General features: G+C 41.3%; 1 protein-coding gene across 1 annotated transcript; it reads left to right on the top strand.

Moving 5' to 3' along the window:
- The first annotated feature begins 4421 nt into the window (after window positions 1-4421).
- On the top strand, window positions 4422-15377 carry SEC61A1 (SEC61 translocon subunit alpha 1). The gene is made up of 12 exons (XM_064667521.1): window positions 4422-4526; window positions 5890-5957; window positions 6632-6697; window positions 6788-6866; window positions 7345-7476; window positions 8317-8426; window positions 8636-8789; window positions 9138-9298; window positions 9953-10150; window positions 10560-10751; window positions 12278-12354; window positions 13029-15377. Exons 1-12 carry the CDS (start codon window positions 4520-4522, stop codon window positions 13213-13215), a joined length of 1431 nt encoding a protein of 476 aa, XP_064523591.1. The 5' UTR covers window positions 4422-4519; the 3' UTR covers window positions 13216-15377.
- Window positions 15378-16056: the final 679 nt, after the last annotated feature.

Below are 16056 nucleotides of genomic sequence, written 5' to 3' on the forward strand. Positions count from 1 at the left end.
ACTTCTTTTGATATACTCTGCTTAATCAGTGGTTTGGGTATCTCACTTTAGATACCGAAATTGGAAATTTTTTTGCAAATAGCCACAGCTATGAAACAGCCAAATGCAGGACCTGGCACTTCACCTTGTTGAACCTCATACAATTGGCCTCTGCCCATCGGTCCAGCCTGCCCAGACCCCTCTACAGAGTCTTCTCCAGCAGATCAACACTCCCACCAAACTTACTGAGGCTGCCCTTGATCCCCTTGTCCAAATCTTTGATGAAGAAATTAAACATAACTAGCTCCAATACTGAGCCCTGGGGAACACACCACTTGTGACTGGCACACTGCCTCAGATTTCTCAGGCAAACTGGGAGATTGTCTCCTGATTACAGACTACAAGGGAAACTCTAGCTGTGATGAAATCAGTGGAGTTGGGCTGTTGGCTTAAAGGAGCTAGCAGTTAAGTTTCTTTTAGGTTAGTAGCATTGTAAACAATTTGTTTTAGGGATGTTGTCTACTCAGGGTTTCCTGAAGGTCATCCTTATGTGTCTGTGCTCAGCTGTCATTCAGACTTATGACCTTGTTTCACTCATGCTACCACCTCTAGAGCCCATCGACCTGCATGAATAAATCAGTAAGGACATCTGACAAGCACCTGTCAAGCAGCCTGAGAGACAGCATGGGGGTGGCAGGCAAAGGGGAGGTAAAGCATGTCACAGTTGTGGTTGTTCCCTGGAATGCTCTGTCAGAGCATTGGAGATGCAGCTGCTACATTTGAGCATGATCACATGGAGCTCCCCACGTGCTGGTCTCTTCAGGGAACTCACTGAAGCGAAGGGATCTCTCACAGTATAGCTGTGCTGTGCAGAGAAAGAGGTCACAGTGATCTTCTGGAGCATCGCAGACCCGAGCACTCTGTGGGGCCCTGAGATCTATTTACAGGAGCTCCGTGCAGGACTATGGACTGTGTTACCTTGCACTTAACACGAGGACTTCTGGTCCTGAACGTGGCCCTTGGGCATTGATGCACTGTAACAATTAAATAACGACTAACAAAACTTGCCTGCACTGCTGTGTACATCTCATACAAGCTGAGGGAGACATCATAAGTAAAGCAGTTCTTCCACCTTGTGGTTAGAGAGACTACTACTGGCAGAACCTGTACATCAAAAATCAGACTGCATATGAACACTGATGTTAAACAGACCAAGCACACATTGCAGGACCCCTCTTGCAGACTGATGCTACAGGTATTAACTAGCCACGTTTTGCAAAGTGAACATCTGTCTGCATGTATGTATTTACACACATGTGTACACACAAACAGCTTTGTAATGCCCTCTGGCGATCCCACCCCACAGGGGCTATGAGACCTGGGTAACAGCAGCTCCTTCATCCTCCTTGGTAAGGACAGGCCTCGACTCAGTGCAACAGCCAAACGTTGACACCCTGGTAAAATGTACTGGTGTGGGAACAAGGTGTGAGCATGTCATAGATGAGAAAAATGTGATCTCTTCAAAGAGAGAGTGTAACTGATTTCTGCAAGCAATGACACTAGAATAAAAAGGAACTATTTAGAGGGAGTGAAAATATATCTGTGCTTCTCTCCCCATTTCTTCTCTCTGCCTCTATTTTTTGCTTTTTACCTCTGGCTATTGAAGCAATCATGTAGTCTTCACTGTTTGCATCAGGGTGCAAATTCAGCACAATTGGGTCCAGCATCTGTAGTCAGTTGCCATGAAGCAAAACTTGATTTTTAAAGCAGTAATTAAACATCAGTTTTGCACTAATGCAATAGAGGTATATTGAGACATATAATTTTGCAGTAAATGCTGAAGATTTGCACTGTGTGAAACAGTGGAACACACTGGCTAATAAACTTCAGTGCCAGTAAATGAATACTAATGTTTTTAATGGTCCTAAATTACATTATTTCTGAAGCAGGATTAGCTTGGTTATATAAGAGGGACTGATTTGGTTCAAAGAAGAATAGCAAAACATGAAAAGAACAGGCTGTTTAAAATCTACGTCTGCTTCTCAGATGTTTGTGTTCTCTAAAGAGCAGTTTATAAATTACATGCTATCCTCCTCCTCCTCATCATCATCATTCCAGTTGTACCAGCTGGCACCACTCTACATGGAGTCCTCTTGCAGTAGTAGGTCTTTCCAAAACAGTATAAAAATCAGCCCTAGTGTATAAAATTCCATTTTTGTCACACAGGCTGCAGTTGGCTGCCAAAATAGTACTCTAAGATAAACTGTCAAAATCACAAGTCATATCAGGCCAAAATTTGACTCGGTGTCTCACATGGCTTTACTGTAATAATGCCCCAAGAACTGTATCTTCAGTTTCTTTTGCTCTTCAGTTCTGCAGAGTGATACCTGATTATTTAAAGGAGCTGAACTTGTCTCTTCTCTATGTAGTTTTCTACTGCAGTTGGCAAAACAGTTTCTTTTTTTGCTGTAAGGTCTGAAGAAAGCTTGCTTTCATCAACCATGTTTTGCCACCTAGAATTGAACTTCAGTGGCAAGTTTCACCTGTAAGACTGTACCCACTTCACCCAAAATGTGAAGTTGTTCAGATCCAGGATGGACAAAATAGAAATGTCAGCAAAATCTAATGAGTCTTCATCCTCCATGTCTAAGTAGTCTATGTAATGATAAGGTTTATTTTTTTACAGTAGAAAACAAAATTGTTTTATTGTCTAAATTAATTTTAAAAAACCCAGGAACACAAGAACACTGATGGTGGGCCGTGCAAAGAATAACACTCTATTAAATATTTTTCCCTATTCTTGTGGCACAGACAAAGGTTAGTATTGAAAAAGCATGTGTGACTGTGCAAATTCTGGCATCTCATTGCATGCTTCTACCACTGATCCCCTAATCACTGCTGTGCTTCCTTGTCCAGACTTCCACAAAACCACTCCTGGTTCTCCCTTCTTTATCAGCTCTGGTAAACCAGCACAGTGCTGACATTAGTAGGTCAAAATAATCTTATCAAACCAACTCTGCAAGACATCATGTCAGTCGGAAAGCAGCTCCTTTATCTCTAATTAGAAATGTGGGGGTTAAAACCAGTTTCAATAAACTGGATGTTTTGAAATGAGCAACTATGGATAAAAACTAAAATATTCTCCGACCTATTGGCAGATGTCTTCAATAACTCATAGATCAGATGCATGGTTTCAGAAGCCTGGAGAAGGGCAAATATACTCTCCACCAATTAAAAAAATAAAAGAAAAAAAAACCATGAAATGAGAATTAGGCTAGTCTTTTAAATTAATCTCAGAAAACTGGGGATCAAATAATCAAACAAAGCATACCTAAGCACCTAGAAAATATCAGGGAGATTTGTGGAAGCCATTATGCATTTTATAGAGTGTATACACTGCCTTTAATTGCTTTGTATTAACACCTCTATTTGCTTTAATCTTTCCTCTGACTTCTGTTTACCTTTTCCTTTCAGACCGCTGATAACTCCCCCTGTAAAGGCCTGGAAAGCACACAGGACATGGTGTGGATCTCGGAAAGAACCACCTCAAACAATCAGCCATTGTGAGCGTGTTTCCCCTGTTGGCACTGCCAGGTGACACAGTGACATCTTGATGTACCGTGACTTCATTGACACAGAGCCCAGTGCTTCACATTTGCGCCAGTGTTTCATATTTTATTGAGGACCAGTGGGATCTGGGTGCATTAAATGCAGCCTCAGGCACGCAGGGACCGTGTGACACCAGGAGGTGTCCATCATCAGATGCCTAAACAGGTATCTAGTCTGAAGTTGTTACCTCAGTTACCTCTATAATCAGTAGAGATGAACATCTCTGGAGGATGGTTCATCTAATCTGAAAACAGACATGTAAGATAGGTAGAGTATTTCTCCAGAGGTGTCCACTTGTGCCTCCATTGACCACAGAGAGTCCAGACAACTATCTACATACCTGACTTCTAAAACGGCTAAAAGCAGATGAGCCATTTAGGTGAAGGCACATCAGCCTTTCTGCCATCTGATATGTGACACCAGGAGGTCACCGGTGTTGGGGGAGAGGGTGGGGCGCGCAAGGAGGTTCTTACGGGAGAGAAAGACCTGAAATGTTCTGCTGTGAAAATACAAAACCAGAAAACAAATGTTAAGTGTTTATTTATTTATTCACTTGTTTATCCATACATCAGTTGAAATCTCTTAAAGCAGCCGACGAATTCTGGTTGTGTCCCTCCACACAACCCACGTTCCCAAGGACGCCCAGGAGCCACGGTCTCTCACCGCGCCATGATGGCGGTTGGGTGGGGCTGGACTACAACTCCCAGCAAGCCGCGCGACAACCTAGAGCCCACCCCGCGGGGGTGTCATTCGCTGTGGCCGCAGTGCATGATGGGAGTTGTAGGCGCACCGCGACGGGGTGGGCGGTGCCGCGTGCGCGCGTGCGCGGCGGCGGCGGACGCGGCGCGTGGCAGGAAGCGGAAGGGGGCGGGTGCGCTCGGAGCCTGACGTGTCCCTCCGCGGCCGCCGCTCGCTGCTCGCCGGGGCCGCCATGGGCAGTGAGTACCGGGGGCACGGGGGGCTCCGGGGGCCGGGCGGGGGCGACAAGGGGCGTGCGGGACATGGGTTGGTCCCCTCGCACACGGAGCTCGCCCGCGGCGCGCCCCCCTCACGGGCACCGCGCCGGCCCGTTCCCCCGCGGCCCCCCCACACACGCGCTGAGAGGTGGCGGGACCCCTCTGGTTTGGCGGCTCCCACTGGGTTGTTGCGTCTCCCCTCCCGGGGATGGCAGCTGATCCCGGGGAAGGAGCTCGCGTTGTGTGCCGTGCCAGGCTGAGGTGCCGGGTGCGGTGCCGGGTGGGGGTGTCACCTCGGGCAGGGGGCACAGCGCTGCCAGGGGCATTGCCAGAGTAAACGATAAACTGTGTCTGCAGCCCGGAGTGATCCGAGTCAGTGGGAGTCTGCAGAGTCCCTCACCTCGACGAAAAGCTGCTTGAAAAGCGTCGTAGCCGACTGGAATATTGTTGTAGATGTAGGGCAGAATCTTGGTTTGCTTTAAGTTGAAAACCACGATCCAGTGTAATCTTTCAGTCGTAATCGCTTGAAAATAAGTGTACATCTTTTGTGGGCTGGTCTTAAAGTGTTACCAAGTTGCCACCGAAGTTGCAGCCTGCCATGAAGAAGTGGAAGCCACCAGTAGTTTCGGTTCTTCTGTGCTGTCGTGTCTTTTTAGTTCAAATCAGTCCAAAATATGAGTGCAGTCTTAGATGTGTCTTAACCAGGCTACCATTAACTCTGTTTAAAATCAGATCTCTCTGCTCCTGGGAGAATTGTGACTTTGCAAGTACCTTCTTCATTTATAGACTTATTCTAAGACAGACTTTTCTGATCTAAGGATGTGTCCTTTTGGATGGGAGACAATCATGGCACAAGACGTTCTATAAAGTAACTAGAATGGATGCTTGTGAACAGTGTGTAGGAATTTTTAAGCTGTGTGGCCCACAAGTAATATATATACACAATATCCAAGGTACTTTTTTCTCAAATATCAGGCTCAGGGAGAAGCTACTATGAAGTAAAAGTTTCAAGGGTATTGATAAACTCATGCAAAGCAATGACCAGGGTTTTTTGGTGCTGTCAGCCTATACAGTGAAATAGGAAAGCTCTTGACTTTTTTTTGTAGTTCTTTTTCCAGTTCATACTGTACTTAAAATGTACTAGCTGAATCTCTGCCTATCTAGAACAGATAAGAATTTAATAATACAAAAAACTCAAACCACAAACCAACCAGTCAACAGAAGATCCCCAAAACTGGGCTTTTTAATATGTAATTTACATGTCCAAGTTGAATTTTGCTTGAGCTTTTCCCAGTATTGCTTGTATCTCTGTGTTCACTTTGTCTTTTAACTAATTTCCATACAGTAAAATTTCTTGAAGTGATCAAGCCCTTCTGCGTTATCTTACCTGAAATCCAAAAGCCAGAACGGAAGGTAAGTTAATAAAATTTTCTTCGTAGGTTTGTATTTGTGTATTGTAAAATGTTTACAGGTTGCATTTGTGGGATTTGGGGTTTCTCCTCCCTGCTGGGAGAATGGCAGTTTTTGGCACAATTGTTTTTAGTGAAGTGCTTATCTGGTGCATCCTGTGTCGTGGATGGGACTGTACAAAAATATATTTGCTGGTAAGTGCAGTTGTGCAGATTTGGTTATGCCACAACAGTGTGTGGTGAGATGTTGGAAGCAGTACAGAGTGTAAACTAGAGTGGGTTAAAACAGCAATACTTGAAAATCTTTTCTTCATAAATTCTAATCTAAGATTATTTGCTAAGATAAACTGCTCTGTATTATTGTTTCTTTCTCATCATAAGCTCTTTCTAATAAAAATGTAAGACTTGTTTCTGTGGAAGGACTAGAATTACCTTCCATTGACATAAGCTTGTTTATTTGGATTAAATTTTCAATAAAGCTTTGTAATTTTCCTTGGTCTTCTGTGGGATAAAAGGGATGAACTGTAAGTTATTTTCTTTAGGATGTCCTGTACTTTGTCCCTTCACAAGAAAATCAAATGTGCTACTCTGAAAGTTTGCTTGATTGACTAGGTCTTGTTATCTTGACAGCTTTATCATCTGGTGTTGGATTTTGGTTTTGTGGTTTTTTCCCTTTAGATTCAGTTTAAGGAAAAGGTACTATGGACAGCTATCACACTCTTCATCTTCCTAGTATGCTGCCAGGTATGTTTCCTTCACCTGTTTTTAAGGAAGAGCTGAAATGTTTAAAGCATGCTATGAAGTCTCTAATTTAATCTCTGCTTGGAAATGCAGATCCCCTTGTTTGGCATCATGTCATCAGACTCGGCAGATCCTTTCTACTGGATGAGAGTGATTTTGGCATCAAATAGAGGTATGGTCAGTCTTTCAGGAGGGCATTTTTTTTTTTAGCTTGAATGAAAATGGTTTTGGACTTGTTCTTACATTGCACTCTATTTTAATGAAGATAAAAAAGTGAAGTAGAGAGGGAAAAGTAATTTTTTATATTCTGTAAAATCATAAACCGGTGTGGCATTGGGAAAGGCACAGCTTACAAAATGAGTTTATGGTTGGCTGTGTGCACTCTATTATATGCATAAAACTTGAGCATTTTTTGAGGGAAATGGTTAGGGAAGAGACAGTTCCTAGTTACCTGCATTGCTGCTGTTGCAATCTTCTCTAAATATTCCAAGGTTTGTGATTTGTGTTTCAAATCATATTATATGTGTGCTGGAGTTTTAGATCTTCTCCATCATGATGTAAAGCATAGGAAAAAAAACTTTGAACTTCAAAAGTCCCTGGGTATGGTACACCCCAGTATTTTCTTTCATTGTTCTTCCTGTGTCTGGCAGGCACGTTGATGGAACTGGGCATTTCACCCATTGTTACTTCTGGGCTCATCATGCAGCTCTTGGCAGGTGCTAAGATAATTGAAGTTGGTGACACCCCAAAAGACAGAGCTCTCTTCAACGGAGCCCAGAAATGTGAGTAGCAGCTCATATTGTGGTTTAGAGTTTCTGTCCCCAGCAGTAGAAAGTGTAAATTTAATGTGTGATGAATGGTGGAGTCAGAAATGTGGTTTTTTGTTGTGCTGTGTTCATGTTCTGCTACAGATGTCTGTACTTCATCAATCTTTTACTGACTGCTCTCTGGCTTGTTGGCTGTTAAGATTCAGAAAGGTGTGAAAAGGAAAAGTATCTGTGCAATTGGCTTTGCTGCTGTAATCTCCCTGGATAAGCAAAGCAATATATAGACTGTGGGGACTCAACTTTTGAACTGTGATGGTCAGCATTAACCTAAAAAAAGTTCATGGTGATTAAGATGTTTGTTGTAGCTGTTTATACTTTGCAGTTTCAAGCATGGTTCTTTCTCAGCAATAAGGGGTCTCTGTGCTCAGTTAATAATGACTTTTAGAAAAAAATGAGTGCTCTTTAGCTGTTTAATGCTGTAGCACACTTCTAACTGATCTATTTACTGGAAAATAGAATCATAAATTGCTAAGGGAGTATCTTAACACCCTCAGAGTTTTCAGTATCTAAAGCAGTCTTTGGTAACCAAACCCACTTGCTTCTCAGTATATTTGTTTCTGGAGTTTTTTTGTGTATTTCTATTTTCCGTGCCAGATTTCAGATCACAAACTTAACTTGTCCTTGATTTTAAATATCTTGTGACTTCTGCATCCCTTCCCAACTGTTGTGGTTTAACTCTGGCTGGCAACTAAGTATCACACGAGACACTTGCTCACTCTCCCTCTAGTGGGACACTGATTGCCCTGTGTCATAAACTCCAGAACAAATACATACTTTTTTCTTTTTATTCTGCAGTGTTTGGAATGATCATTACCATCGGACAGTCTATTGTCTATGTAATGACTGGAATGTACGGAGACCCATCGGAGATGGGTGCTGGTATCTGCCTCCTTATCACAATCCAGGTAATTTCTAGTCTTCTCTACTTACTCTTTCCCTGAAAGGGCCAAAAAATCAACCTTATGGACAGCTTGCCCCACATGCAGAGGAAAAAAAAAGGATCCAAGTGTATCTTCTTCTTCGTATGGTCTTTTCTTGTCTTTTAATATGTGTCATTTTTTTAACAAAATGAGAAAGGTATGAAACTAATGCTGTGTTCCTTTTTCTACTGCAGCTTTTTGTTGCTGGATTGATAGTTCTGCTCTTGGATGAGCTCCTCCAGAAAGGATATGGTCTTGGTTCTGGCATCTCTCTCTTTATTGCTACCAATATCTGTGAGACTATTGTGTGGAAAGCATTCAGCCCCACCACTGTGAACACAGGGCGAGGTAATGTGGTGTAGACCATGTTCTTTACAAAAATTTTGTACAAAAAGGCAATATCTTTTTTTTTTTTCCACTGTGTTAGCAGAATGGCAAATGCTGTTACTGGCATCTGAGCTGTGCAGTTGACATGTAGTGGATCTTGCTAAGGCAGCAAGTGCTGCTGTGCAAAGTGCAAACACAAAGACATTTCCTTCTCAATTTATGGTATCACACAAGATATTTACTGAACTGGAATTGGAGAAATCCCATTCTGAATCCTGTAGTACCAAAGTATCCCTAATGGAGCAAAGCACTGAAATTTGGAGATAATCACAGCTCACCTCTAATTTGTTTTTCCTTTTCTTTTCGAAGGCATGGAATTTGAGGGAGCCATCATTGCTCTGTTTCATCTTCTGGCTACTCGTACAGACAAAGTCAGAGCTCTTCGTGAGGCCTTTTACCGTCAGAATCTCCCCAACCTCATGAATCTGATTGCCACCATCTTCGTCTTTGCCATTGTAATTTATTTCCAGGTCAGTTGGAGTGACGAGGGTTGTAAAACTGTATGGAAGTAGGTCCACTTCCTTCTGCATTTCACTTCTATATTTTCACAAGACTAATTTTTTTACCTGCAACATCTGGTTGTTCATTATGCTCTGCCTTTTCTTAGTCAGTTCCCACACTTGCTGTAGCCACACAAAAGACTTGAGACCTACTTTGGTCTCTGAAAAAAGAAACCAAAAAACAAAGAAAAACCCGGATGAAAATGCACATGTGATATTGTCTAACCCAGCTGCTGTTGCTTTTTACTGGAGAATACTTTAAAGTCTCTAGGCCTGTGTGTCTCTTACTATTTGTTGCAGCAAATATATCTGTTGAAGAATATTGGAAGTTTTAGTGTTTCTTTTCCTGGATGTTTTTGTTCAGTCTTCTTGTAGACATCAGAAGAAATCTAAAGTTTCATCTTTCATCCCTTCTTATGTGTGTATGTTTAGACAATCCTGCAGGATTGCAGGCCCTTTGCAGAAGAGTTCCCCTGGAAGCCCTCTGGAAGGAGTATGTCTACTTGCACAAAATGATTGCAGCTTTTTTCTGTTGCTGTCAAGACCTTGCACTTGCAGTTTATGGCCTTTGATATGGGTTCATGCCCAGATGTAATAGGGGATTTTCTTTTGAAAACTTTTCAGGGCTTCAGAGTGGATCTTCCTATCAAATCTGCTCGCTACCGTGGCCAGTACAACACCTACCCTATCAAGTTGTTCTACACTTCCAACATTCCCATCATTCTTCAGTCTGCCCTGGTGTCAAACTTGTATGTCATCTCCCAGATGCTCTCTGCCCGCTTCAGTGGCAACTTACTGGTCAGCCTGCTGGGCACTTGGTCTGTGAGTATCCCTTCTAATCTTGCATACAGCTTTATAAAGCACCATTAAAATGTGTGGTTGAAAAGATGTTCTCTGAATATTAGGACACACTTCTGCAGGTGGTCATGCACACTAAACTCCTAAATTAGTAATTTGTTTAAATTAATGGTAGTGTATGAGACCTGCTGTGACGAATGTAGAAGTTAGGTTTTCATTTACCTTTTTCCTTGGGCTGTTCTTTGCTGTCAGAAGTATTTTTTCTGTTCATTATTGCATTTCTGCTTAGACAAACTACTTGTGATAGTTGAGTCTTTGTGTGCTGCTGCAGTACTAATGATACACAGTGGCACAAAGGTGATACAAACCCAGGCTTAGCTTAATGTCTAAGAAATAGTGAGAAGGTTGGTGACTGCTTTCTTCCTTCTTCCAGGACACATCGTCTGGAGGCCCTGCTCGTGCTTATCCAGTTGGTGGACTCTGTTACTATCTGTCACCTCCAGAGTCCTTTTCTTCAGTGTTGGAAGACCCTGTACATGCAGTTGTTTATATTGTATTTATGTTGGGCTCCTGTGCTTTCTTCTCTAAGACGTGGATTGAAGTCTCTGGCTCCTCTGCCAAAGATGTAAGTTTAAAATGGCAAATTATGTCAGCTTACCTGATGAAAACAGGTGGACTGTTGCAAGAATAAGACTTTCTGCTGAAATAGCTGTTCTGCTGATAATATTGTTGTTGTAAACAGGGACTGTGTCTTTCTTGTAAGTGGGGAGGATGGTTTCTTTACTGCTTTTTCAAAAACAACATCAAAACTCAAATAGTTGCTTTCACTGGCATTAGGGAATTTAGAACTTAGAAACATCTGATCAGTGTGAGAGCAGGCAAGGTAACAGGAGAGGTAGAATTCCTTCAGTGCCACGTGGCAGGTGCACCATGTAGAAGGCAGTTGCCACTTAAGAACTTGCAGGTAAAGCTCAAATAGCCAATGGGATAGAGAATTCTGAGCTTCTTTTGTGGGAAGATTATTAACTACAGGTTTTTATTTTTATCTTGAGAGTGCTGATAATGGAGAATATAGTGCAGTGCATTAATGTGCCTGAGCCTAGCTTCTCCCAATTTCCATTTGCTACAGGATATTTAGTATTCAGGAACTATATCACTCTGAAATTAGAATTGGAAAACAAGACGGAAAATAGCTGTCATCGTGGTGTGTTTGTATTGTGTGGTTTTGTGTAGGAAATCAAGTTTAGCAGCCATATGGAATGGTTTAATCCATTCTTTAACAAATATGTAATAGTTGCACAGTTACTGTAACAGCATGAGCACTCTTGTTTTGGACTTGCATCTTGCTGCTTGTCAAGGCATGCAGGGATGCACTTGCAGCCATGTATAGTCAGGTTTTTATTTCAGAATAAGCCAATGTACATTTTTTAACACTTTAATATACTTCCCTGATACTAAGTAAAATTATTTTAAGTTCATGTAAACAAGGTTTTCCACTATATAGTGGAAAACTGCCAGCTTCTTCATCTGAAAGTGTGTTTTTTCAGTACATGGAATCAGTGACAAGCACCTTCAGAAATTCCCCTGCTAGATTTTGTTACCTGCAGTTATCAGTAAAATGTTTGCAGGGTTCCACTGTAACCCTGTATAATTGCAGAAATCCAATTTAAGAATAATGTTTCAAGAAAGGTTTCTAAAGTCTGGTTCCTAGTATGGCCCCACAAATAGCTCCACTGAATGTGGAAGCTGAAACTGAGTAGGCACTTCATAGAATGGTTTCACTAACATCTACTAGACCCTATTCAGGAGAAGAGTAAGTGGCAAAACACGAATTGAATTATATGTATGAGAGCCTACCAATGTCCAAATTTTCCTCTTCTCAATAGCACTGGAATTATCGAAAAAGCTTTGTGTAATTTAACAGGTAGAAAAGTACCTGTGACTACAATCAGTCTGAAGTTAAAATAGTGGATATTTTAAGCTCAGATGAATAATGTAAAAAATAATCCAACCCCCAAAACAATACAAAAAAAAGCCCAAGCCCACCACCATTTACTGCAGTGTCTTGGTTCTGTTTCCTCATAGTACTGCATTCCCTGACCCTGACAAATGGCACTAAACTTACTTGCCCCATTCCTTGATTCAATACAGGTTGCCAAGCAATTGAAAGAACAACAAATGGTAATGCGAGGCCACAGAGAAACTTCAATGGTACATGAACTCAACAGGTGAGCTGCACATTTCACTGGCTGTTTATGCAAAGTGTTATGGGCAAACACGTGGCAAACTTTGCTTTGACTTCCATTTTCTAGATCCTAGAACACAGATATTCTTTCAGCTTCAATGTTACATGCATGAGGCATAGAATATTGTCCCATTAATGGAAGATTTGTGCAGTACAGCTTATTCTTACCTTACAATTAGAATTAGCCCTAAGTTCCGGAGCTTGTATTTTCCTGTTGTTAAATTTTTTCATTTATATAATTTTTTTCAGGGTAGCCACAAGCTTAATCACTGTGCTTAGTTGCATGGTAATTAATACCTTCTCCCTTAGCATAACATTCTTTTCCCCTCCAGTCAGGTTGAGCTTTTCATTTCCTCACCCAGTGTACTGGCATTGTTGCATGTTCCTTACCTTGGACTGTAGACCCATAAGAGAAGAGAGTATTTTACCCTTGACATTTTTTCCATTCATGTGGTTATGCTCTTGTTTTCTTAACCACCTGGTTAGATTATCTCTGTAGTGGTCTTTCTGTTCTCAGTGGGATTGATTTTCTAGAAAAATCCCGCCTCTGATATAGTTACTTTCCGTAAATCCCATGTGTGACTAACCCTCTGTATTTGTTACTATCCTGAACAAACTCTAATGGCCCCTTTTCTGTTCTTGTTTTGTGTTTTGCAGGTACATCCCCACAGCTGCTGCGTTTGGTGGGCTCTGTATCGGCGCCCTCTCTGTGCTGGCAGACTTCCTTGGGGCAATTGGGTCTGGAACTGGAATTTTGCTCGCTGTCACTATCATTTATCAATACTTTGAAATTTTTGTAAAGGAACAGAGTGAAGTTGGCAGTATGGGAGCTCTTCTTTTCTAAACCTAGCTTCTCATGGACCCAGGAAAGAGGGGAGGGACATTCTCAAAAGGGTAGCCAGTCAGGTGAAAAGAAGTATCATAAACTTGATAAGGTTGTTCTATAGAAACACATATTTTAATAATGTTTCCAAAGCACATTCCCTTATGTTCAAACTTTTCTAGCATACTGTTTGCATTTTATAAATTGATGAGGAAAATGTGCAAAAAATTTTTTCTTAAGAAAATTGTTTTTTAATTATGTGTTAGGAGAGTCAGCTTTCTGACTTGGATTTAGTTCAACAATTCTTGGGATTTTTTTGAGCCCCTTTCAAATTTAGTAACCAGAAGCCTTTGCAGGTTTTAATAAATGTTTGTTAAATGAATGTTTGGAAGGGATTTTTTCCATTTAACTTGTTTTTGCAGCTCCTTTGCAGTAATGGTGAGAAAAGTCTCTCCATCTAATGCTCAAGTTTCCATGATTATGGTTGTAAGCACAAACAGTGTTTAATGTGTTTGGATATTTTTTCAGTATGGCAGATTTGGAAGGCAGTTGTTTCTTTTTACTAAATGGTATCTCTAATTCCAAATGTCTTGTAATTACTACACTAGACCTTGTTAGATGTTGAATATTGGCTTGAGACTGTTGTCAAGTTTCTGAATAAGAAAGGAATGTGTCCTTTCCCACCACCTCTCCTCCATAAGCAGAAAACTCAGGTCAATCTCGATTCTGCCAGAGCCTGTGCCTAAGAGTTGCTGCTTTGAAACTTGGTCAAACTGGCAGCTTTGTAAAGCCTTCTACTTAGTTTTCATTGCCATTAGTGGCAGTACTGCTGGTTCTGATGCTGGCTGAAAAAAATGGGTGTTATGGCTGCATAGATGCAAATCTGCTTGTGCTCTTTGCTAGAGCACAGTTTCTCTCCTTGATAATGAATTCTGGTCTTGTAGCAATCGGGATGTTATCTGACTACTCATATCTAGTGAATTTTGAGTCTCATTACCACAAAGGACTGTGGAAAGAATGTATGTTACTTGTCTGTTTCTATAGATCTAGATATGAGACCCTTGTCAGATAACCCCACTAAGGGGCTTATGTAGAGGGCTTTTCCATCCTATAATCTCATGGATTTGAGTGGTACATAGAAAAATACTTTCTCAGAAGGTATTGGGGCTTCTCCTTTTTTTGAAGATCACACCTTCAAATTGGGGAGGTTACAGCAAAGGCTTTAATGGACCAGAATAATACTTAATTTTCCATTTAAATTTAGATTGTCAGTACTAATCAGGTGCCTAGGACCAAATGCAAATATTTGTGTACGAGTCTTGTAAATACACTTTTCCTCAATCTGTATTTGACAACATGGAAACCAAAATGAGGAGTTGTAATGCTGGGATGTTTCTCTACACTGCATCAACATGCCTTCTGTGCGTTTTTGCATGTTGGGCTGACAGTATATGAGTCACTGTTCCTGCTGGGAGTGGTGGGACTGTTATGGACCCAAGGAGCACAGATGACATCCAGAAGCCCTTGTTAATGCCCTGAGCTCAGGTACCAAATGCCTGAGGAGTCTGCAAATGTGGAATGAGATGCACCTATCAACAAAAGTCAAACTCCTGGGGTGAGGATCACAAATGGAAAAGGAATAAAAGTATTGGGATAAAGGATCCATGAAATTCTCACTATCAGCCATTCACTATTACTTCACACTACGTTCTATCATTTTTCTGTTTTTCATAAAGTACTGGTGCACCACAGCACAACTGTGATGTGACATGGGGACAGTTAAAGAGTGACTTTAAAAGGAGAGGGAAGGAGAGTGGTGTGGTTCTGCTTTGGGTATTTTTGTTGTTGTTGTTTTTCCAGGAAGCCCAATGCAAACTTTGTTTTGATATAAAAGACTCCACTTTTTGGGCATGAAGCTCTGGCTGGGCTGGAGCTGTACTTGTATTTTTGGTCATATCATCTATTTGAACTGGTTGCAGTTTAGACTGTTCTCTCTTCAGTGTCTAAGCAGCACTTGTTCTGTGCATCTGTATTTTTGTTGTCTAGTGGTAAAATCTTTGTCTACTATGAGGCAGCTATGTCCTCAAAGCAGGACCTTCTGGTCATACAGTGGATGTTCACAAAAAGAAATAATGCCTAAAAAATCTGCTTTATAATGAAATAAAGTACATCTTTGGAGCTAATGCTTAGTTTGTTGGGTTTTTTTTCTGAGTTGCAATTCAAAAGGCACTGCACAAGTAAATAGTGGGAGAGTGGGGCCATGATGTATCAGTTTAACAAAAACTGTTTCCATTGGAGATACAGTGCCAATCATTTTGTAGCATGATAGTAGTAATAGGATGTTAATTGAAACAATGCAAAGCTGCTGATATTCCCAGTATGCCCTCTGAGTTCCTAAACTTAGAGTAAGGGAAAATTTTGACTTCCTTCTGAATAGAAATATCCCAGTACTTTAAAGCAAATTTGCTTAAAATAGTGGTACTGGATGCAAGAAGTTCAGCCAAGATTTTGGTTGTCATTCTAAACAGCAGCTTGATTTCTCCCTTGCTGTTTTATTTTTCACCAGGAAACTTGCATTAATAACTGTGGTTGCTGTAGGAATATTATGTCCTCACACACGATCACAGAAGTAATTGGGGTCACCGTGGATGTGATGAGTTACCTGCAAGAGCTGGGGGAGACACCAACACCAGGGCAAAGCCTGAGATCCTCTTTCTGCTGGTGGCATTTTAAGTGCAAAATTCTTGGCATGTCCTTTTCTTCTGCACTGCAGGTTTCCTGCGAAAGCTTTTCCTGTAGCATTTAACTGCTGGGTGTTTGATTTTTGTCCCTTTTGCTGTTATTCAGGAAGCCTTAAAAATC

This window comes from Pseudopipra pipra, chromosome 11, assembly GCF_036250125.1.
Source record: "Pseudopipra pipra isolate bDixPip1 chromosome 11, bDixPip1.hap1, whole genome shotgun sequence".
Taxonomy (NCBI): Eukaryota; Metazoa; Chordata; class Aves; order Passeriformes; family Pipridae; genus Pseudopipra; species Pseudopipra pipra.